The 25,724-nt window shown below is 38.9% G+C and overlaps 2 protein-coding genes across 2 annotated transcripts; one reads left to right on the top strand and one right to left on the bottom strand.

Annotated features, from left to right (window-relative positions):
* Positions 1-1,253: 1,253 nt before the first annotated feature.
* On the bottom strand, positions 1,254-25,724 carry LOC117300029 (triadin-like). Its single transcript, XM_033783679.1, has 9 exons — positions 25,545-25,724; positions 24,497-24,639; positions 22,773-22,803; positions 21,211-21,339; positions 20,282-20,422; positions 19,808-19,924; positions 5,661-5,773; positions 3,620-3,755; positions 1,254-2,537 (listed from the first exon to the last, which is right to left on the bottom strand). The coding sequence occupies exons 1-9, from the start codon at positions 25,545-25,547 to the stop codon at positions 1,365-1,367; spliced, it is 1,986 nt and encodes a 661-aa protein (XP_033639570.1). The 5' UTR covers positions 25,548-25,724; the 3' UTR covers positions 1,254-1,364.
* Positions 12,358-18,472, top strand: LOC117300030 (complement C1q and tumor necrosis factor-related protein 9B-like). Its single transcript, XM_033783680.1, has 3 exons — positions 12,358-12,446; positions 16,598-16,857; positions 17,393-18,472. Exons 2-3 carry the CDS (start codon positions 16,623-16,625, stop codon positions 18,079-18,081), a joined length of 924 nt encoding a protein of 307 aa, XP_033639571.1. The 5' UTR covers positions 12,358-12,446; positions 16,598-16,622; the 3' UTR covers positions 18,082-18,472.

The raw sequence follows: 25,724 nt of genomic DNA, 5'->3' as shown, positions 1-25,724 counted from the left end.
CGATACGCGCGACGCGCACAGCATTTTCTTATAAGGAGTTGTTTGCGCGAGGGCGGTGGAGGGCTTTACCATTTCATAGCTGGAGGGGTGTTGTGTTGAAAGAAATCATTGAATAATTATAATTTTTGCATTTATTTTACTTTTTGACCAAAAGTGTTGATGATTTTTGATAGAAAAGGTATTTATGAATGGGAATCAAAGTGTGTTGAATCGGTTTTCAACTAGTGGTTTAAACCCACCGAGGCCTGGTTCTTGATAATTTACCTTGACTTCGTCTCGGTAAATTTATCAAGAACCAGGCCTCGTTGGGATTAAACCACTAGTTGAAAACCTCTTCACTACACATTGAGTCCCTTATTAACAAGTCTTCGGACAAAAGTAACGGCTGAATTGTTGGAGGCATTTCTTTTGGATTTCTTTAGATTATTGTTCCTCTTTACAAGTAAAATATTAGACTTGTGGACAAGTCGTTTATGGTCCCACGCGGTGAAAACGTTGAGTTGTGGCGGTGCTCTCGCAAGATCTCTGATTGCCCGACTAAGTCTAGTATAATATAGCATTTGTATAGTAAAGAAAATAAAACGTAAAAACATAAAACGTAAAAACACAAAAATTAAACATATTCTTCAAAGCACTGGTCCTGTTTTTGCCGAATCACATTTATTATCCCGCTTAAAATATTTTTTTTTTACATAAGAAAATCAAATACAGAAATAAAAATGTAAATATAAAATTCATTTGGGTTTTCAGAAGTTTTTTTTTTTTTCTTTATAAAAAAATATATATGGTGTGTCGAAGAGGTTTAGTGTACCACATACTAAGTTAACTGGTAAGCATACCATGGCACTAGTGTAATTGTCAAATACCAGTATTCTCACTTAGTGTGTCTCATAATATAAAAAAACAAACCTGTGAACATTTTGGCTCAATTGGTCATCAAAGTCAGAGTAAATGAAGAAAGAAAACAAACCTTGCTGCATGGAATTTACTGCTTTCAGTTTTGGGTGAAAATTACCTCTTTCTCTAAGACTACGTTAATCAAATGGAGTCGTTTCTGACAATTATTTTTATAATACCAACAGCTCTCTAATTGCTCTTAAAGGAACGTAACAGAATTGGTAAGAAACAAATATCGTGAAGATCACAGATTTACAAAAAAACTTACATGGTCTAATGATGATGATAGCAGAAAAAATCCCTTGAAATATTTCTGTCTGAAATGTCATATTTGATGAGAAGTAAATAATCTAACTTCGCGTTTGGAGTTTTTCGCTCAGTGAGCCTTTTATTAATTTTTATTTTGGCATTGATGCAATGCAAACTTTGTATTTGGTTTTTCACTAATCTTTCACAAAGTCTCCCAGTTATCTCCTCTTAGCGCCCCTTGTTCTGGCTCCTGTTTTACCTCCACGAGTCTTTACGTTTGCCCTCGGCCCTCGAGCTGCAACATCAGAAACCTCTAAACCAGTTGAACTTTCACTCCCTCTTGCGTTATTTTCGTCAGAGGTTTTTTGTTTCTTTTTTGTGGTGTCTTTGGGAGATCTGTTACTCTCCGCAGTAGCTACTAAAGTTTCTTTTCTTGGCCTGCCTTGTTTTGATTTTTCTTGGTTATCATCTTTAGTTTTTGTGGGGGTGATTTCTGGGGATGACGGTCTGGTTTGACGCTGGCTTGTTCGTCCTTGTTTCGTTCTTTCTTTCTTAATGTCTTTAGTTTCTGTGGGAGTGATTTCAAGCAATGAGTTCCTGGTTTGACGCTGGCTTGGTTTTCCTTGCTTTGATGTTTCTTTCTTATCGGCCATGGTTTTTGTGGGAGTGGTTTCTGGGGATGGGTTTCTGGTTTGTCGCCGACTTGGCCTTTCTCGTTTTGACTCCTTGGTCTTGCTCTCAGACTCTTCAACCTTGCTCTTTTCACACACCTTCCGCTTCCTTTGAGCTGCTGTTTTTGTAGTTTTCTTAGGACTCACTGATGCAGAGTCCTTTCTTGACCTGCCACGTCTAAGGTTTGAAACCTCGGGAGGTTCGGAGCTGTTAGAGTTCTTAGTGCTAGCCTTCTTTGGGGTTGGTGACAATGACGGTTCCTTTCTGGTTGCAGTTGCCTCAGTATCATCATTATCAGAGTTTACGAAATCGGAGTCCTCGTGCTGAGCTGCAATTTCTTGTTCTGGTTGGTCTAGCATCTCTTTTGAGGTACTTGGTAAATAAAACAAATCTCCTTCCATAGCTTCCTCAGTCACCTCCAAGTGAGTCGTCTGCTCAGACTGCATTTCTTCTTCCGTCGGAACGGAGTAACCTGGCTTCTTTTCCCACACAGAGGGCGCTTTCACTACTTTAGGTGTGGCTTTGCGTTTCTTACTGCTGCTTGGAGTCCATAAGCTGTCTGCTGAATCTTCAGAGAGCTCAATGGCAGTGTCCTTTACTGCGTATTTACGCAGGCCAACACCCTTTTTAGCATGGCTCTTGTTGGACTTTGATTTGGTAGGAGTCTCCGTAGGGTGTGATTTAGCAGCCTGTTGGCGATGTCGTCTTGATTTAGATGCCTGTGTAAAAGGAAAAATTTAATAAAAACTATCAGCATTCTCCAATTACCCTCTCAACTGTGACTTATACAGTATATAAAATGGCAGAAATTTTTCCACAAAAACTGTTGGGGCATAAACAAATCAGATGTATATGTAGCCATAAATGTAAGTTTTTGTACTGGACACCATTGGTAATTACTCAAAATTAACTTTTAGCATAAAAACTTACTGGGTAACGAGCAATGGAGAGCTGTTGATAGTATAAAACATTGTGAGAAATGGCTCCCTCTGAAGTAAGCTGGTCTTTGAGAAAAGAGTAATTTCTCACTAAAATGTTTGAATTGATTTCGAGACCTCAGCTAAGGTCTCGAATTCAAGCATTTGAAGGCACACAACTTGTGCGACAAGTGTGTATTCTCTCGCAACCTCGACGACCACTTGGGTTAAAATTTTCACAGGTATGCTATTGTATGCATAGGACAAGATACACCAAGTGATAAGACTGGTCTTTAAAGGCAGTGGACACTATTGGTAATTACTCAAAATATTTATTAGCATAAAACCTTACTTGGTGATGAGTCATGGGGAGAGGTTGATGGTATAAAACATTGTGAGAAACGGCTCCCTCTGAAGTGCCATAGTTTTAGAGAGAGGCTTAATTTTCCACGATTTTGATTTTGAGACCTTAGATTTAGAACTTGAGGTCGCGAAATCAACCATCTAAACGTACACAACTTCGTGTTGCAAGGGTTATTTTTCTTTCATTATTATCTCGCAACTTCGATGACCGATTGAGCTCAAATTTTCACAGGTTTGTTATTTTATGCATATGTTGAGATACACCAACTGTAAAGGCTAGTCTTTGACAATTACCATTAGTGTCCACTGCCTTTAACATGAATTATGAAGAGTTGCGTAAATCCGTTCTACGTGCTAAAATAATTTTCATCTCAAAACTTCTCAAAAACTACAGCACCTCAGTATATATTTTAAAGGAAGCTTTCTACAATCATTATCTTTAAACTGTGTAAGTTTAGTGTAAATCTGTGGATGTATGGGTTTTATGTCGTACAAAAAGTACCCAAACCCATTCAACTGACCTTTGCAACTGTGGTGTACGAGCGTTGTTTAATCTGCAGTACTCTTGAGCCGTGGTCTTTCTCGTCAGAATCGCTGCTTTCAGTCGTCTGAGAACTTTCTTTACTTGCCTCAAGGGAAGCTTCAAGCTTTGCAAATCTAGAAAGAAGAAAACGATGGAAATTGTAACAAAAATGTGAGTTTCTCTTCTTTGTTAAATTTGCTGTTCCAGTCTCTCGATTATGGTAATTCACAAATGACAATTAAAGGCAGTGGATACTATTGGTAATTACTCAAAATAATTGTTAGCATAATACCTTACTTGGTCACAAGTAATGGGGAGAGGTTGATAGTATCAAACATTGTGAGAAAGGGCTCCCTCTGAAGTGTTGAGTTTCCAAAAAAGAAGTAATTTTCCATGAATTTGATTTCAAAACATCATAATTAAATTTTGAGGTCTCAAAATCAAGCATCTGAAAGCACACAACATCGTGTGACAAGGGTTTTTTCCTTCATAGTTATCTCGCAACTTCGAACGACCAATTGAGCTCAAATTTTTTCACAAGTTTTTTTTGTATGCATATTGTGAGATACACCAAGTGAGAAGACTGGTCATTGACAATTACCAATAGATTCCAGTGTATTTAACCATAATTGCTTCGTAATAAGTTGGGAATGTAGTGCATTCTGCTCTACCAGCCAAGCTCCTTGTGGATGATACCATTGATTACATCCTTACGGAGTGTGAAAGGGGTAACCTTGTTTCAGTCCCAGAAAAGGTGGCTACTCTACCAGCCAAGCTCCTTGTGGATGATACCATTGAGTACATCCTTACGGAGTGTGAAAGGGGTAACCCTGTTTCAGTCCCAGAAAAGGTGGCTACTCTACCAGCCAAGCTCCTTGTGGATGATACCATTGAGTACATCCTTACGGAGTGTGAAAGGGGTAACCCTAATTCAGTCCCAGAAAAGGTGGCTACTCTACCAGCCAAGCTCCTTGTGGATGATACCATTTAGTACATCCTAACGGAGTGTGAAAGGGGTAACCTTGTTTCAGTCCCAGAAAAGGTGGCTACTCTACCAGCCAAGCTCCTTGTGGATAATACCATTGCTTACATCCTTACGGATTGTGAAAGGGGTAACCCTGTTTCAGTCCCAGAAAAGGTGGCTACTCTACCAGCCAAGCTCCTTGTGGATAATACCATTGATTACATCCTTACGGATTGTGAAAGGGGTAACCCTGTTTCAGTCCCAGAAAAGGTGGCTACTCTACCAGCCAAGCTCCTTGTGGATGATACCATTGATTACATCCTTACGGATTGTGAAAGGGGTACCCCTGTTTCAGTCCCAGAAAAGGTGGCTACTCTACCAGCCAAGCTCCTTGTGGATACCATTGCTTACATCCTTACGGATTGTGAAAGGGGTAACCCTGTTTCAGTCCCAGAAAAGGTGGCTACTCTACCAGCCAAACTCCTTGTGGATAATACCATTGCTTACATCCTTACGGATTGTGGAGGGGTAACCCTGTTTCAGTCCCAGGAGAAGGGGGCAACTGATGGCGTTTGTAAATTAACCAAAACAACATTGAAACTTAGTTTGCAGTCACACTAAGTAACAAACTTCTAAATAAAATCTGTGAACAATGCCCCAATATTTTGATCAGTATGCTCTGATCGTCTCCAGGAAAGAACAGCCATTTATCAATAATTTTTTAAAATCTGATTAAACACAACAAAATGAAAGCTACATCACTTGAGTTTTACTTTGATAAATTTTATAACCTCAAAATTTGTAACCAACATAATGTATTTGTTTATTGATTGAAAATGCAAGAATTATATTTGCATGTCTTCTTGGTTGTGAAGTCTGCCAGATAATTTAGGTTTGAAAAAAAGAAAGGCAAAATTTTTTTTTACCCAAAGGTCAAAATGAAAGACAGACTCTCATGCTTTTATTGACAATAGTGAACACTATATTTACCCTTACATTAAAATAAATCAGATAAAGTGGAGATAAAAATTCTGGGTCAACAGAGTAATTCTTTTTGAGATCTCTTTGAGCTTACCTCTTGACGATAAATTCGGTGATGGACTCTTTCACTAACATCAACGATGTGTTGTCATGGAGACCAAGGTCATGCTTTTTCTTCTGGTATTGTTTGTGTAAATCATGGTTCACCTGGGAAGAAAAATCAATAGAGAGCCAGAGAGAGAGAGGGAGAGAAATCAATCGACATTGTTTACAAAAATGGAAACTAAGAATATGAAATGCGGAATTCCATTGTGGTTTTGTAGAATATCAAAATTAAACACAAACTCAGCAATATTGCTGCAAATAAAGGAGTGCCATAAAAATAAATAATAAGAATTTCAAAACCATGGATTAATTCCACAAAAAATGGCCACCAAGAAGTTAGACTTGATGACAAGGCTGCCTATTTGTCTGCCGTTCATGCAACAGTCACAGTGCGATTATACACATGCAACGGTCAGAAGTAGCGCGTGGCAGCTCTGTGACAAGTCGTTAGGTGCTGCCTATTTGTCTGCCGTTTATGTAGCCCTGGCGGCCTTACACTTTGTTTTGTACTACAGTGACGTCCTGGACATCAGGGTACATTTCTAGGGCGGAAAATTTTCACAGCTTCATAACTCAAATCTTACCTGCAAGAAAGCACCAATTTGAAAAGATTCACATTCCATGGCAGCATATGTTTTTCTGCGGTGGGTTTTGATCGTCATATGTTCTTCACAAATCCGTCATTTTCATGAAATAATGCAGCTCCCAACGTTAAGGAATTCCCATTTTTGTTCGTACCCTCACAGTCTGCCGTGTGTACGCAAGACGCACAAATTTTGAATTGTGTTGTTAACGCTGTGCAGTCACGGTGACCTAGAATTCATGCGTCTAAGCTTGCATCATGCTTCTTGCACGCGACATGTACGCACGACAACAGACAACACTGTGAGAAAACGATCGAAACGGGAATTTTTGAACGTTGGAAGCTGCATTACTTCACGAAAATGACGGATTTGTGAGGAAAATATGAGGACCAAAACTCACCGCAGAAAAATGTATGCCGCCATGGAATGTGAATCTGTTGAAATTAGTGGCTTGTTGCAGGTAAGATTTAAGTTATGAAGCTGTGAAATTTTGCCGCTCCAAAAACGAGCCTCAATAGTTAGGACTCTGTTCCTGTGTACAGAGAAAGAGTCCTATATATAGGGCTACCGTTCATGCAACAGTCACAGTACACATGCAACGGTTGTAGGTAGCGCGTGGCAGCTTGCGTGCAGTAATAATTCAACCAAATATTTTAAGGTTCTTAACTTGGGCCAGAGTTCAGAAACCTTTAGCACTGACTGCAGTAGGAGTCGATCTTGAAGGTCTCATACTGGTAGTGGAAGATTTTAAAGGCAGTGGACACTTTTGGTAATTGTCAAAGACCAGTCTTCTCACTTGGTGTATATCAACATACGCATAAAATAACAAACCTGTGAAAGTTTGAGCGTGATTGGGCGTCGGAGTTGCGAGATAACTATGAAAGAAAAAAACACCCTTGTCACACGAAGTTGTGTGCTTTTAGAAGCTTGATTTCGAGATCTCAAATTCTAAACTTGAGGTCATGAAATCAAATTTTTGGAAGTTACTTCAGAGGGAGCCGTTTCTCACAATGTTTTATACTTACAACCTCTCCCCATTACTTGTTACCAAGTATGGTTTTATGCTGATAATTACTTTGGGTAATTACCAATAGTGTCCACTGTCTTTAAGTAGAGTTGAGTTGTCATTGTCAACTGCCCCTTCTTTTGAGAACCCAACACACTGTACTCACCTAACTATACTTCCAACATGCAATGTTTAAAATCCTACTTTATCAGTAGTAATGCTATCATTATTTCATATTTATGTTAATGAAACCAAGATTGCCGCAAACTTAGTCACTGTAGCTCACAAGCCTTTAAAGGAAACCTGTAAACAAGTGCTTGCTGTATGTGAACCAGAAACACTGGGGTTAAAGGCCCGGTCAGACAGGCCCCGATAACGAGAACGAAAATGAGAACGATAAAAATGCACACTCTTGATTGGCTGAATAAGCGTAGGCGTATTCTGCGTGGAGCAACTCAACCAATCGAGGGGGTGCATTTTTATCGTTCTCGTTTTCGTTCTTGTTATCGGGGGCCTGTGTGACCGGGCCTTTACTCCCTACTTTTCCATGATAAAGGACGTAGCTACTGTAGAGCTGTTTAAGACCAGTTGGCTAACATGCAAACAGCCCTCATAGTCATAGCCAATCATGTAAGTCTTATGAATGGCACAAATCAATAAAGTGTGATTAAGTAACTAAGCGGCAAGACTTTTTCTAGTTAGCTGTTGGTTTGGTAGGATTCCTGCAGTCTAAACCACTAGACCATGGTAACCAATGGATTTTTATTCTGGTCTCATAATCAAAATTCTGGTCAAGTATAAAAACAGTATAAAAACCATCAAAATCCGGTAAAACCATGTGGCTGAAATCTCAACTTGCCTTTTCCCTACAAAATAGAAAAACATTTGTCGGCCAAAACACATCAAAACAACTCCTGCTGTAATGAATCAATTTTACACTTATCATGAACCATTGTCCCTTTTCAAATAGGTATACCCCCTCCCCCCCCCCCACATACACCTGTAGGATAGGGACATTATAATACAATGGCAACCCCTTCATAACAAGGGGACCACAGGTGGCAATCAATTATGAGACCTTTTTAAAGGCAGGGTATACTTTAGGTAATTGTCGAAGTCCAGCATATATGCATAAAATAACAAACATGTAGAAATGTTGGCTCTATTGATCATCAAGAAAAAACACCCTTGTTGCATAGAATGTTGTACTTTCAGATGTCTGACAGAGGCTTCAGGCATAACACCTTTTTTCAGGAAAACAAATTTACTAACTAAAATTTAAAAAAATTAACTAACTTCTTTAAAGCTACATTTCTTCAAGCAGTTGTTCTTAACAATGTTTTATAACATCAACAGCTCTCCAGTACTCTGTACTAAGTAACCTTTTTTATGGTCTTTAATTTTTGGAGTTGTTACCAAAGGTGCACACCCCACCTTTAAAGCCATTATACACTTTCATAACAGAAAAAAAATTAAAGTTCACAGATAAATTACAAATAACTTACAGGGTTTACATAAGGCAATGGTAAACTAGACTTTTCTTGAAATATTATTCCATGAAATGCTTTACTTTTTGAGAAAACATTAAAATAATTGTAAATTCTCGATAGCGAGAAGTACAGATTTATTTTAAACACGTGTCATGACACGGCGAAACATGCGGAACCAGTGGTGGGTTTTCCCGTTATTTTCTCCCGACTCCGATGACCGATTGAGCCTAAATTTTCACAGGTTTGTTATTTTATATAAGTTGTGATACACGAAGTGTGGGCCTTTGGACAATACTGTTTACCGAAAGTGTCCAATGGCTTTAAAGGGATGGTAAAGCATAATTGGTTACAAATTGTACCCAGTTAATTCTTGGAAAGCTTCTCCTTCAAGGATATTCAGACTATAGGGAATGGTAATAGAACAAAACTGCAATCGTTGCATTATTTTTATTGTATTGCGGCTTACCTATTTAATGTTTACTGTGCTGGTATTCTCAAGATTTATATGAAAGCTGACACACATGGGCTATACAGTCTTATATTGACCCATTTCACCTGACTAAGAATAATCTTGGATGCGCCATTTTGGTGGTCAATGTCAACGTGTGTTATTCAATGAAGTGCGCATTTTTAGGTGACGCGACGTTTACACGTAAGCCTTTTAACCACCAACATGGTGAGCGTGGCATCAGCCGCCACGTGTGACGCGTGTGCAAGGGGTCAATAGTGCACTTTTTCCTAATAAGGTACTCCAAGTCTTGAACATACAGAAACACTTATTTTTGTTGTTTTACCCATGTGTATTAGCACTGTATACTCAATAATTTCCCTGAGTCCAGTAAAAAAAAAATAACACAGGCATATTAATCAGGTGGGATTTGAACTCACGACCTCGTAATTCTAGAGCAGTGTCTTACCAACTAGACTACCGAGGTTGCCTGGTAGCTAGAGGCAGTTTGAATCCTATGTTTTGGCAGCGCGTACCGCAATGATATAAGAGATGTTAAACTTGCATCGGGGATAAAGAATATTAATTTATGGTTTTTATGGTGTGTAAGCACTGTATACTCAGTATTTTTCCCAAGTCCTGTGAAAAAATATCACAGGCATGTTACTCGGGTGGGATTCAAACAGATACATGTTATTGGTGACTGTTCATCAAGATGGGGGGGGGGGGGATCATCACTTGTACATGTACCTACGCCCTGCCGGCGGATATGTTTATCGTGGTGGGTATCTAGGCTATGTAACAGCCCTTTATTTTTCTTTCCATGACCGCCAATTGACGTAATTCTTGGAAAGTCCCTCGACTCTAATTTTAAGAGTGCACCTCGAAGGCCAACAAGCGTGTAAGTTTCCCCTAAGTTCAATCAGAAATCTTGGCAAAGGGCACAAGTTTTTTGTTGGACCTTAATGGGATAGTTGGTCCCCTGGTGAAGTTAAAGTTGTTTCACCAAAACGGCTGAAGATCTGCTAAGGTAAATCGGATACTCTGAACGCTCATACATGCCTCCCGTTGAGCCAGATATTATGACAAACAATGGTTTTAGCCTAATAAAAATTATAGGCCTATATTATTTGGTACTGAGTAGACATGCAGTATGATGTCCTTGGGAGAAAGTGGGAATGTTTTATTGACTACTACAAGGGCTGACCAACAAGTACTTTAATAAACCTCAATTTAACCCCCCGAAAATTCTGGTTTTTCAAAGGGGGGGAACAAAAAGAAGAAAAAAGGGAGAAAGACTTTCATGCCTGACTGAATGAAAAGTTACAGGGGTTGCCAAGTAATTTAACCCATTTTGGCAAATATTTATGTTAATATTTCTCCATTTCTCCAGCCGACTGTAGAATGGAAAGTACATTCAACTTTAGGATGTACTAAACTTGAAAAATAAAAAAGTTCATAGTAAGTATGAAATCAAGAAGGGGTTATTTTCAAACTATAAAGTATCGGAATTTCCAGTAAAAAGTTTGCCATTTGCTAAGAGACTTTTAAGAGGCCAATGTTTGAAGGCCGTTCACATTACAGCGTTGTAAAAAAAGTTGTTTTGATCCTGGGCGATGTGTTTTGATCAAATATATTATATGAGAGGACAAGACCTGACATGTGGCATTCCGGTGACAATGGTTAAAGGCACTGAACAATTTAAGTAATTGCCAAAGGCCAGTATTCTCACTTGGTGTATCCCAACATATGCATACATAAACAAGCGGGTGAAAATTTGGACTTAATTGGTCATTGAAGTTGTAAGAAAATGATGCAAGAAAAAACACCCTTGTTGTACAAAAAAGTGTGCCTCAGTGGCCAGAAGTCTTTTAATATTTAAGTAAGAAATTAACTCTTTCTCAAACACTTTGTTACTTCAGAGGGAGTCGTTTCTCACATTGTTTTATACTATCAACAGCTCTCTGTTGCTCGTTACCAAGTAATTTTTTATGCTAATATATATTTTGAGTAATGACCAAACGTGTACGGTGCCTTTAAAGGTAAATACAATAGTTTTGGAAATCAGAGCATTTTTATGGCACTAAGGTTTGGTACTTGTGGAGAACGCTATATGCAATGGGTATACAGTGTTCTGCTGAAAGACAATATGTATTGACAAAAAGGTAGTAAACTATTACAGAGAAGGTTTATTTTTTTTTTTTTTTCGATGGACAACCAAACAAAACCCATTAATCAAGTTTTTCGCAATGAAATGAATCCCTACTCACTCTGACTGAAGATGCAGGTAATACAATATACCTATAGTTTTAGCTAAATTAGTTGTCACGTTTTTGAGAAAACGTGACAATCACAGAGCAATGTTTTCAGGAGAGTCGCGTAAATACCAGTACTGACAATACGTTGACATTGCTAAACTACAGGGTGTCATGGCTGAGCGGATAAGAGCACCAAACTCAAGCTCTGATGCTTCTGTTCAGCAGAGTGTGGGTTCGAATCCTGGTCGTGACACTGTGACCCTGAGCAAGACACTTAACTATAATTGCTTCTCTCCACCCAGGGGTAAATTGGTGCAGAGATGGTTCTTGTGATTGAATTAGCCGAGTAGCACATATTAATGTTGCACAGGCTGCATACTCCCTCCCAGGGAGTCAAGATGGTTTAAGGAGTGATTTAAGGCCCAGTGACCAGGGGTAATAATGTGAAGCGCTTTATGACGCCCTCCGGGTGTGAAAAGCGCTATATAAAAACAGGATATTATTATTATTATTTTGATCTCTTAACATTGTGATGAATTTTTTTGGTGACATGTTTTCTCATTTCTCAAAAACTACAGTACATCAGCAAGTAATATTTTAAGGGGAGATTTCTATCATCATTATCTTCCAGCTGTGTGATTTAATGTAAATCTGTGTACCCAAACCCTTTAATGCCAGCCATGAAAAGAAGGAGTTTTTCTTATTTTCTTTTCAGGAGTGATATAATTGGGAGATGCTGGGAGTTGATTTATCCTCTGTCATCTTTAATCTGTCATCAACCAATTACTTCCATGGTGCAAAATCAAGTGATTCACCAGTGTTCTGGTTGGTGGAGACCAGGGGTGGGGTATATAAAGACTGACACAGTGCCCCTCAAGAGCATAACATCTCCATTGGCAACAGAGGCTGAACTTTTGGGGAACTTTCTTATTCTTAAGGAGAAGTGCTTGAACGTTGGTTGAAGACGAAGGACAGGGTGTTTGTTCTCGGTAAGTTGTACATTAACAACATCTTTTTTAATATGGGTAAAAACCAAAATGAATATTCTTTATCCCTGATGCAAATTTAACATCTATTAAATCCTTTGCAGTACTCGCTTCTAAAACATAGGTATCGAACTGCCTCTAGCTACCGGGCAATCTCGGTGGTCTAGTTGGTATGACACTGCTCTAGAATTGCAAAGGTCATGGGTTCAAATCCCACCCGAGTAATATGCCTGTGATTTTTTTAACAGAACTTGAAGTACCGAGTACACAGTGCTCACAGACATCGGTGTATATGGGTAAAAACCAAAATGAATATAACTAACTTCTTAAAAAAAACAGGCATTCAAAAAGGAACCTAAGTTTATGAATAGTATTACTTATTATAAAAGCCATTGGACACTTTCGGTAAACAGTATTGTCCGAGGCCCACACTTCGTGTACCACAAATTATATATAAAATAACAAACTTGTGAAAATTTAGGCTCAATCTGTCATCGGAGTCAGGAGAAAATAACGTGAAACCCGCCCTTGTTTCCCCATGTTTCGCAGTGTCATGACATGTGTTTAAAATAAATCCATAATCCGTTTTAATGTTTTCTCAAAAAGCAAAGCATTTCATGGAATAATATTTCAAGATAAGTCTTTCACCATAACCTTCTGTAAACCCTTTAAATTATTTGTAAATCTGTGAACTTTTTTTTTTTTTCTGTACCGAAAGTGTATAATTGCTATAAAATAATTTGTTTTAACAACAACCATGTCCACCTGCAGTATTAGTTTTTGAAACTTTTAAAACTTTTGGTTAATCGTTTTTCCTTTGCAAAATATCATTGTCACAAGAAACACAAACTTGAAAAAGGTTCTCATTTTAATTCTGGATTTGATCTTGATAAAGATATCATCCAATAAACAAAACCTTGGTATAAATGTAACTTTAGTATTACAAAAGTGGATACTTGCAGTTCAAAATCTTCCTTCGCTATGACTTTGCACCTATCAATATTATTTGTATTATTTTATTTTATTTTTTTAGATGGCAAAAGCACTTTTTTCTAGAAAAAGTATCTTATGGGCAACATTTTTCAAAATCAAATATTTTTTTGCAAATCATGAATTTAAAAACCAAATTAATGGCACTGTTGGAAGAATACAAAATGTTGGAATGGTTAAAACAAAAATCGCTTACACTATGTAAACGATTACTTTACTACTTTACTTTACATCTACTTTACTTTAGAAAATAAAGATTTGTTTTTGAAAGTGTAACTAGTCAAACTATAAAGAAAGGGCAAGACCAATGCAAGACCTATGTAGCCCCAATATTTTGTCTGGGGTTTAAGTTGTACAAATAAAATAATTCAGTGCTTGCCTTAATTGAGAGTGATTTGCAGACAGTGGGCTTAACTCGCTACCTGTCAGGCTTGTTATGAAGTCAGCTGGGTGTTTACGTCAGCCACATGTGTTTACAGAAACCCCTGCTTGTCACATTTTTACAGAACTCTGTTTGACATGACCTTTGACCTCGAAAAAAAAAGTGTTGGGTTATAAAAGGGGTGGTTTTGAGTGCAGTGTCGGAAAGTGTTTATCCCACTCAACTTTTGAAAATAAAGTTTTGTATTGCTTAACATTAAGGAATAGAACTCTGCAGGTATAAAAACTGCAGGTATAAAAACTGCAGGTATAAAAACCACAACTATGTGAACCTATAAGCGTAAAATAAATCCCACTGTGAGTTTAATGCACCAAAAAAGGTATATATTTCTGGAAATGTCATTACAATAACATTCTTCATGTGCTCTTTGATAGGGGCAACTTGAATGTGTCCAACATGTTAACTTATCAAATGATCGCAAATTATCCCCCAGGGAATCAAACTCTACAGGTATCCAAACCACAAATGTGTGAACCTTCAACCATGTCAAAAACATCCCACTATGAGCTTTACTGCACCCCTAGAAAAGTTTAGAGCTTTGAACTTACTCTTTGGTTAATTTAAAGCCAAGTGACACTTTCGGTAAATAGTATTGTCCAAAGGCCCACACTTTGTGTATCACAACTAATATATAAAATAACAAACCTGTGAAAATTTAGGCTCAATCGGTCATCGGAATCGGGAGAAAATAACGGGAAAACCCAACCCGTGTTTCCACACGTTTCACCGTTTTATGACATGGATTTAAAATAAATCCGTAATTCTCGATATCGAGAATTGATAATTGTTATGTTTCTCAAAAAGTAAAGCATTTCATGGATTGGAATAATATTTCAAGAGAAGTCTTTCACCATTACCTTCTGTAAACCCTGTAAGTTATTTGTAAATCTGTGAACTTTTAATTTTGTTTCTGTTCCGAAAGTGTATAATGGCTTTAAGCAAAATTAATGTGTTTACTTTTATACAAGTCAAGTTATCTACAAGAGAATCAAACACTACAGGCATCCGAACCACAACTATGTCAACCTTCAACAGTACATGTAACAAATATACCACTATGAGCTTCAGTGCACCCTAAAAAGTTTAAAACTTCTTACTCAGCAGTTACTTTGCGGTTACTTTTGGAAATGTCATTACAAACATTCATTGTGAGGGCTGGCCTGGAATAGACCGATCCATTAGGCTCCGCCCACGACGCAAGAACACATGAGCCTCTCCAATACGCGCACACATGTCGGACCTTATTTGTCGGACCGTCGTTGCATTGTGATTGGTCAATATGCAATGGGGCGGAGCTTAATGGATCGCTCTATTACACGCAGGCCACAGAGGTCATGGCCTCCATTGCCCCTGGTCTTGGCCGTGGTGCCCTTCAAAAAGTTCCCCATTGACTTTTAGATTTTCCAATGGAAGTGCCCTTTGAAAATGAAAACGGCCTAGCCCTTTTAAAGATTAAATAACAGGCCTGTGAGGGGCAACCTGAATATGTGATGTGTGGTTCAAAAGAGAGAACATTTCTGAAATAAGTTAATTTTGAGCACTTTACATGTATTTCACTGCTACTAATAAATTGGCGGACTTTTTCGAGCAATGGCTCAAATGAAAGCTTGTAACTTTCTTGACCCCCATCAAAATACCTATTGAATTTTAAAGGGTGGCTGCAGTGTTTTTCTTATTCATTTAAACGATTAAACATGACTTTTTAAACCTGAAATATTTTATTATTATTTTTTATTAAATGTGACGTCATGTCGGTAACCCGAGCCGTCGGGCCCCCTGGCTGTGTGCATATAGAGACATGTGCACTATGTGGCCTGGTACCTAGGTGCGTGTAGTTAGGGACCAGACTTGCCGACGATATGTTTGAATTCCCGACGTGACGTCGATGGTAGGGGTGGTATGTCGCTCATTACGCAAGTCAGATATGTCGGGAATAAACAAAACACATTTTATTGATGTTCAATACATATATCAGAAATAAATGACAGCACAATTAACTGTTTTATTTTAATTCACTGCAGCATCCCTTTTAATCAAAATGTTGGGGTCAAATCGGTCAAATCGGCCAAAATTCTGACATACCATCTTTAAAAGACCCGAGGACCAGTCAAACAGTGTTGAAAAGCATCCCTTTCCTAGTGTGAATTATAGACTAGTACAAAAAGCTGATGGACCATTGGAATGAAAAGCTAACTAGTCCTGCTGGTTAGTCACTAAAAAAGAAGTTCAGGTCAAACCCTGTAAAGAAATATCTGCTGATGCAGGACTCGAACCCATGACCTTTCGAATAGTGTACCAGTTCAGCGTTACAGGTAGGGACTGAAAACCCAATCCACATGCAGGGCTCCGGTCTAAGGTGGGATTCGAACGGGGTCCACAGCGGTGAAAGGCAGGGAAAGAATTCACTTGTGTCCTTTTAAGCGAGACATTTAACCATGACTGATTCGAAAACTTTGGGAGCTAGTGCTTTCTGCTTTACCAACCTGGCTTCCATATGGACTGTAAAGGGAGTAAACTTGTTTCAGCCCTATGAGTAGGTGGCAACAGCCCCTCGAAAAATAGTTGATTGTAGACAACACCTTGAAGTAGCCTTCAGGCCTTGTTTGTCTGGCGACTTGCATAGACAACAATTACAGAAAAAAATTATCCCCTTGGTGTGATGTTTCCACTGAGATGCTTTGACGACTACATAATTCAGATTCAGATTTCTATCTTCTTTCAGTGTTCATAACCTTTGCGCCACCACAATGCATCTGGTTTCAACCCAGCAACAAGCCACATTGGCGATCCTCAACCTACTCCTTCTACACATGCCACTTCTACACTGCGCCTCGCAGAGTGCTGGCGTTTCTTCCAGGGAGTCCCCGAAGGGTCAAGATTCTCAAGTACCTCCGTCAATGTGCCAGTACATGCTTCGTGGGGAGACAGGTCCTTATGGGCCCCCTGGACTACCGGGTATACAAGGGCCGGCTGGGATGCCAGGTAATCGCTTAGTGTACAAATGTAGGTCAGGGTACAAGACCTTTAAATTGTGCAGGTATCTTGAGTTACGCCATTTAAATACATACGATTAAACAGAGGCTTGGGGTAAAAAAGTCTGTTACCTGGCGAGTGAACAGTAGAAATGGTCAGTCGTACAATGAGGGCGCTAGAAAGGCCACCTTTTCAAGCTCCACTTTATGTCAAAAACTAAGCGTGTATTTAACCCATTACTAAAATATTAAGAGATGTACCGTTTAATGCTACTATTTCAAAATGGTTTAATTGACACAAGTCATGGTAGAATGTATGACCTGCATTCGAATTTCAAGCCTTTTTAAATGAAAAAAAATAAATAAAAAACAAATCTAAATTTGTGAGTATGTGTGGATTCACCAAATTTCCATTACATAATTTTAATAAAAATAAAATGCAGTGTGAAAATTTTGAAGAAATCTATCAGGAACAATGAGGCATTAGTATCATTTCAAACAAGTTAAAACTGTTTTTATTTTAAAATTAATGAACTTTTTTGCAGGAAACCATGGAAACAACGGGAACAACGGTCTGACGGGTCGGCCTGGACCAAAGGGTGATCAAGGATCTCCAGGAGAAGTGGGTACTTATGGCCCCGCTGGGCAAATAGGCCCAATTGGTCCCCAAGGTCCAACAGGGAAAGCAGGTATACCCGGAACAGCTGGAGTTGCTGGTGCAACCGGAGCCAGAGGTCAGCGTGGGACATCTGGGGCACCGGGTGTAAAGGGCGAAAAGGGCGACAGTGGGTCAGGGATCGAGTCCCGACAGATATTGTCGAGAGCCGGTCGTCGGAAAATCGCCTTCTCCGTGGCTTCATCCAACACCATGACGGCACCAGCTGAGGACGCTATCATCCAGTTCGATCACGTCTTCACACTCCACGGGAATGAGTTTGACCCGGATACGGGGAAATTCACCTGCCAGGTCAACGGGACATACTACTTTGTCGTGCACGCTAATAAATGGACCAATTCACGTAATCTACACATCAAACTGATGAAGAACGGGATTTTGATGACGGCGCTGTACGAGGATGCTGGGTACGATTATTACGATGCGGCTAGCAACAGCATCCTTCTGGATCTGACGCACGGAGATCGAGTTTGGCTACAGCTCCACAGCGGAAGTGAGGTCTACAGTGGATTGACCAGAATGACCACCTTCTCTGGGTGGCTCGTCTTTGAGGACTAAGTTTGTTCGTTTGATTGTTTGTTTATTTTGAAATACCACAACTTAACAAATTCCATCAAAAAAAGAACTTGATACAAAATGGTACCAATGGAAGGTACCAGTTGACTCTTATCATTGCTTGTAATAAGGGATTGATTGGGGGTCGTTCTGAACTTCTTCTTGATCGTAAATTTATTCCATACTGATATTATAATAATATAAATATTTATAGGCAAATTTACATTTTTTAAAAGTTGTTCTTCCCATCAAGGAAACTCGGCTCATTTTACACTACCAGATTCAGAATGAAGCATTAAGAGAAGATCTTTCTCATTTGTCATTTGTTACCTTTTTAGGATGTTTTCTTAAATATTGCATTTGTATTATTGTATTCTATACCACATGTTCTAGATTTCTCTACACTTAGGTTTACATTTTAATTTTAATTTGTTTCTGTTATTGTGTATTAATTTGATGCTATTGTTTGTATTTTAGCGCCATGAGCACTTCTGTGGATTTTATAAGTTTTCATTATTATTATTATTGTTATTATTATTATTACTTCAATACTCAACAGAACTGCAAGATATATCAAATTCATTGTCAACATTTTTTGCAAAGAAGACATTACACAATAAGGTATTACTGTTGTTAGTCACTTGAAGACCACAAGACCACCTGGCTTGTCCAGTTGTTATTTTACTGGCCCCATGATAAAAGTAGGCACTCCTGTGTTAATTTTAAGCCCTGGATTTGTGTTGAAATCTCTGATGAGCCACATTTTAACCAACAATCTTTAAAGCTAAGTGACTCCCCCTTAATACCTCAAAACAGAAACAAAACAGTCTCCTGGATCTATCTTTCGTTGTTCTGAATGTGTTGTAATATTTCAAAGGTACTGGACACTATTGGTAATTACTCAAAATAATTATTAGCATAAAAACTTACTTGGCAAAGAGCAATGGAGAGCTGTTGAAAGTATCAAACATTGTGAGAAACGGCTCCCTCTGAAGTAACGTAGTTTTCAAGAAACAAGTAATTTTCCACAAATTTGATTTCAAGACCACAGAATTAGATTTTGAGATCTCGAAAGCAAGCATCTGAAAGCACACAACTTCGTGTGACAAGGGTGTTTTTTCTTTCTTTATCTCACAACTTTGACGACCAATTGAGCTAAAATTTTCACAGGTTTGTTATTTTGTGCATACATGTATGTTGAGATACACCAAGAGAGAAGACTGGTCTTTGACAATTACCGAAGGTGTCAAAACGTCTTTAAACAGCCAATAAAGGATGATCTCAAATATTTAGATATTACAGTTTTCTAATAGCTGGAGTCCAAAATATAACGAGTCTCTTACCTCACGTTAAAACATGTTAAAAATGGTTTTTCTCCAGAACACTACAAGCCAAATGTCTGAAAAACGCGGGGTCGAACAAAGGAATCGTGACGTCAGTGGCGCCTATTTGATGTGGAAATAAGCGCCCTCAGTTTGCCAAAGCTGGAGAACTGTGTTCAAATTCAATTAGGGGAATATCGTCACTGGCTTCAAGGGGTCATTATAATAGATAAGCTGTTTTTGACTCTCGGCTGAAAAAGCCGCGCGGACAGGTGCATTTTTGACTTGAGTTATTTATTACTAAATGCAAATTTTGAGAGTACAATTGTTGTCTATTTGGCCATAAAAAGGTAATAGTTGAAATATTGAGATCATCCTTTATTGGCTCTTGAAGTGTGGAATCTTACCTCTAGAGTTGTGTCATCAAAGCTTTCCGTCATTAGACTGTGTCGGTGACGATCCAACCATCGGTCTGTTTGGTTCTGCTCTGGTTTTAGCTCCATGTAACTACTGTGGAAGATCATCTGAAGAAGGCAGAAATTATAATCATAATATCATACAATTTATAAGGCGCACATTATCTGGAATAGAACCATTCAAAGTTGCGAGAGAATAATGGAAGAAAAAAGAACATCACACAAGTTGTGTGCTTACAGATGCCTTGAACTCATGACCTCATGAGCTGAGGTCTCGAATTCAAATCAAATATTTTAGTGAGAAATTACTTCTTTCTCAAAAACTACGTTACTTCAGAGGGAGCAGTTTCTCAAAATGTTTTATACTATAAACAGCTCTCTATTGCTTGCTACTAAGTTTTTACGTAAACAAATTATTTTGAGTAATTACCTATAGTGTCCAGTGCTAAGGTAAACTAAACTTACCTTCTTTGGCATGGCAGTGAACATGAACGCCTTTTTCATTTTGAGTTGGTTAAAGATGTAGACTGCATCGAGGTGGCCTTGACTTTCTAGAGTGTCCATGAGCTGTTTTAAACTTCTCCAGTGTTCAAGACCCATCCTGATCTGCATTGAACAAAACACAAAATTATCAGTCACACTTTGATTGAAGTTATCGTAGTAAATAATTTCAGTTGTTAATAATAATAAAACTGTTGTGAAATTCTACATAGCGGGTCATGACCATGTGGTTAAGAGCATCAAATACAATTCTGGTGGTTAAGTCATCGGAGTGTGGGTGCTAAGCACACAAATTTGCTTAGCATGAAGTTTCTAAAAACAGGATTACCAACCAAAATTCCACATGATTTTCAGGATGACCAAACGACAGCTGAATACCAGTAAGAAGCAATATGCAACACATGGAAATTTGGTTGGTTACCCTGTTTTTATCAAGAAGAAATTTCATACTAAGCAACTTTTTGTGCTTAGCAGCTCTATGAAATCTGTCCCTGGTCATGACACTTTAAAAGTAAGATGCTCTATATAATTGCTTCTCTTCACCCAGGGAATAAATGGATACCTGAGAGGGTAGTGGTTGATATTGTGTATGAAAAAACCTTCGGACTCGACCTGGCTTGTGGCTTTAACTCGAGGATTAAGCACCCGAATACAAGACCATGGACTCTTTTCATGAAATATGCTAATTACATTCACGCATGAGTACAGACCTTATCGGTTGGGAAATGCCATAGAGCTGTGCACTAAGCAGATGCGCAATCGCATCTGCGTCACACAGCCATTAGCCGTGTACAAAACAGCGCAATGTTCTCTTATTTTGCCAACCAAAATGTAAGTGCGCACGCGCTATGTGCAGTTTAAATAGTTCCTAGGAAGGGTCCATTGTACACTACCTTATATTTAGGTTTATGAGGCTGAGTCTCAAACATGGCATAGAGGATATACAATGCCCCAACACGGTACTGCAGCTCATAAGGAGGTAGAAGGTAGTCTGTGGCTACACGAAATGCCTCAAACATTGTCTGCAATCAAGACGGAAAGAAACAAAACACACAACTAGATGAAAAACTTGCATCAGGGATAATATACACATATTGACTGGCAACGAGGTAACTAGTATACGTCTATTCCCACGAGGGACTTTGAGTGACCAGAAGAGCGACCTATTTCCTGAGGCCGAAGGCCGAAGGAAATAGGCCCTCTTCTGGTCACTCATAGGCCCAAGGGGGAATAGACGTTACCGAATTATGCCAGTCAATATGTGTTTTATAACACAGCTCGGTCTTAAATGTCAAAAAAGAACAGAAAAAGGAGTTTTGTAGTTGTTGTTCACGGTTCAAGTCAAGAAAGGGCACTGTTACCTGGGGCACTATATTCAAAGACTATTGCCCGCTGTGGTACTATTCGCCCAAAACACGCGCGCGCGATAGCTAGCCTATACTAGTTCATCCAACGTGACCGTGTTACAGCCAACCAGAATACAGAACGAGCAAGAGGTGTGTTATAAAAGGACATATTGACCCCGTGCACGCACGTCAAGTGCGGCGACTGTGCCACACTCACCATTTTGTAGGTCATTAGGTGTACGTGTAAATAGCACTGCATTGCCTAAAGTCATACATGTACTTCGCTAAATAACGCATAGTGACATTGCCCACCAATTTGGCGCATTCCGAGATTATTCTAATGACTTCAGGTGAATTGGGTCAATAGCCAAACGCGGCTACTGTGCCACACTCACCATTTTGGTGGTCAATAGGTTTACGTGGTAATGCTGCATCGCCTAAAAAATGTAAGAACATTTTTTACTTCACTAAATAACATACAGTGACATTGCCACCAATATACCCACCCAAGATTATTCTGATGATAACTTCAGGTGAATTGGGTCCATAGTATAAATGCAAACAAATAGTTAATAGCCTTACGATTCAACCCTCTCAGAGACTTTCTTGGGGCTAAATGGCAACTTACCCAAGCTCGTATGTACGCCTGCAACTGTGGACCTCCTATTCTTTTGTTTACACTTTAAAGTTTTTGGCAACAGCTCCCATTGGTTTGTACACGTTTTCCAACCGTGAACCTTTCCTGAACCATGGACTCTATTGTCCCCTATTGTTTTAGGTCCCCAGTTTGACTTTGAATGTGCATACCTACTCACACACAACACACATAAACAGGTGTACTGGTGTAATAGAAACTAGTGTATCAAAAACTATTTGTTTGCACCTATACCCTTAATCATTTTTGTTGGTAAGCAGTTTGCAACACTCTGCAATATTAATTTCTCATAATTTTAATTTTATTTTTTACAATTTTAAATTTAAAGTTCCGACCTTAATCGCTGCTTAATTCATGAAGTATAATTGGTCTTAAATAATCCAATTTGGGAATGGGGAGCTTTGTGTGCGGGGTTTTCTAGTAAATAAACCTTCTTGCAAATACAATTACTCACCTCCTTTTTCTCTTGTCGTTTTTCAATCGCACTGTGAAAGGAAACACAAATTTAAAAATGAAAGTTGTGTACATTTGCAAGATATGGGTTATTTTGGTCCAGAGCTTAAGCCCTGTGTCATTGTAGTCGAGTCTGAGTCCTACATCATATGTTCTATGTTATTTGGGTTGAGTCACAGTTGAGTCAAAGTTCAACAAGTTCTCAGTGTCTAGTCCGAGTCCCGTGTGAACTCATATCATTTGGGTCAAGTCCAGAACAATAATAATAACAAACATCTCGTTGCCTGTATTCAAAAGCCTCCTCAAGACATTTCTTTTTCCCCACCCATCCTAGTTTGTTTGTTTTTCTTTTGTTTTGTTGTCATAGTCTCATGTAAAGCGCTCTGTTCTCCATAGAGCGCTATATAAATGTTTCATATTATTATTACATGAGTGACTTAATTGTAACAAACACATATGTAACAGATGCATGTATTAAAGCCTAATGTTTTTAATTTAACACGCGAAATTAAACCCCCCTGTACAAAATGGTATATACACAATGCAATTTACCCCTCTGCGAAACATCAATGAGTCACTCTGGAATGTTAATGGGAGTCCGAGGTTGCCACCCACTTCGAACCTAAAGAGGTGGCTCTGTGTGTAGCCTACAGCTCCCCCCCCCCTTAGACCAACAGGTGGCCCATATCAAAACCAGACAACCACAGAGGTGACCCTGTGCAGCCTACGGCTTCCCCCTTCGACCAACAGGTGGCCCATATCAAAACCAGACAACCACACATGTTAGGAGATATCGCTCGTGACTCCAGCCAATCAGACAATTCGTAAGAGGGAGTTCGGTTCAGGGTTTTGTAGACTTGCAACCCGACGTCTCTAACGACACAACCGTGTTGGATTCCACAAGGATGCCATGCCACTGGACCTTGTAATTTTCAATCCAAGATGGCGCGGGTTACGCTTTTAATAGTATATATATCAACCATTACCCAATTTTACCCCTGGGTGAAAAGAAGCAATTATAGTAAAGTACATGTATCTTGCTCAAGGAGACAATTATCACGACCGGGATTCTAACCCACACTCTCCCTCTGAAGTGAAGTAGTTTTCAAGAAAGAAGTAATTTTCCACAAATTTGATTTCGAGGCCTCAAGTTTAGAATTTGAGGTCTCTAAATCAAGCATCTGAAAGCACACAACTTTGTGTGACCAACATGCGACAAGGGTGTTTTTTTCTTTCATTATCTCGCAACTTTCAACGACCGATTGAGCTCAAATTTTCACAGGTTTGTTATTTTTTGCATATTGTTGAGATACACCAACTGTGAAGACTAGTCTTTGACAATTACCAATAGTGTCCGGTGTCTTTAACCAACTTGACTGGAGAGCTTGACTAGCGATTAAGTTGCTCGCCAGACTATAGTCTAAAGCTCGCCTAGAAGCTTGCCATCCAGTCAAATTGGTTAAATCCTATCGTAAGACGGCGTGCTTCAGTGACTTACAATGGAGCGTACCACACTATAGCCAATATCTAGCACGGATAACTTTCCGTATGGCGCCACCACTTTTTCACTCATTTTTACAAAAAGGGATATCTCATTGAGGTAAATTAGATACTATATTATTTCATATCGAATGAAAAAGTGGTGGCGCCATTCGGAAACTTTTCCTCTAGCACTCATGTCTTGGGCCTAGACTACACATTCTGTAGCTATTCCATTGAACTTACTAATGAATGAAACTGAAGTTGAATTGTCTCCACTCCTCAGCAAATATTTGATATCTGACAGTCTGTCTGTGGAGGAAGGCCTGGAGAAGATTTTCAACGTCTTCTCTCAGCCCACTTACAACTTTATCATCTGATTTATCCATCTGTGAAGTATAGAAAATTACATGGAAGAGCGTCAGCTAGAAATTTAACCCTACTCAGGCAGACAGCTTTGTTACATGTACGTATGTATGAAGGAAACAAAATGCTGTTCTGGCAACACTGTAACAGCTTGTTTTCACAAATCTAACAAAAAAGTAACGATTTAAAATAACAATCACTGTTGATCGGTGAATTTGTGACAGAATAAATGATAAAGTGATAGGCCCTAATTGTCAAAATTTTGAAAAAAGGAATCTAGCCCCCCAGTTACTGTGTATAGTACTCTAGGTTTGTAGTAGTAGATACCAAATGGTCTGAACATTTTTGGGGGAAAATCCAAAATGAGTCCGGCCTTATTCAAATTACTGTGAAGCTAATGTTATATTACCCCCCTCCCCCCCCCCCCCCCCCCCCCCCCGCCTCAACCCACATAGAACAGAAGACCATTCTCTCAACTTTCATTTACTAACTTCTACTATCTACCGGTACACTATTTGGATAACTTTCCGTATAGCGCCACCACTTTTTCACTCATTTTTACAAAAAGGGATATCTCATTGAGGTAAATAAGATACTATATTATTTCATATCGAATGAAAAAGTGGTGGCGCCATACGGAAACTTTTCCTACTATTTACTAGTCTACGTCCGTAAATCAGAGATTTAGTGAGAACGAACAAATTTTATGAAAACAAAATCAGTGTAATTGGAGTTAATCAAGGGCTGATAAGTTGGTGGCGACGTGCGGAAAATTATCCGTTAGAACTATAAAAGTTATTCTTTCCGCTATCGTCTCTCCCACCATGCCCCCACGTAAACATAACATGGGAGAGATAGCGGAACGAATCTTAGGAAGACCGCGCACGTAAAAAAAAAAGTTAAAACCACGACTCGTTTTCGTACTTACCATTACGATATCATTGTCAAATCTACTATGTTACTGGAAAAACACGTTAACTCTTTTCTGTAAACTGTGCTGGTCACACACCTTCCCACGTGGGAGATATTATACGCCAAGGATGAATTAAAAACGTACAGTACTCACGACTGTGACATTTCTTACATGTGTGCCTGCCATCTTGAATTG

This window comes from Asterias rubens, chromosome 15 (assembly GCF_902459465.1).
Source record: "Asterias rubens chromosome 15, eAstRub1.3, whole genome shotgun sequence".
In the NCBI taxonomy this organism is placed as follows: Eukaryota; Metazoa; Echinodermata; class Asteroidea; order Forcipulatida; family Asteriidae; genus Asterias; species Asterias rubens.
Note: the sequence above shows the minus strand (reverse complement) of the source record. Positions and strands in the feature narration are given on the sequence as shown.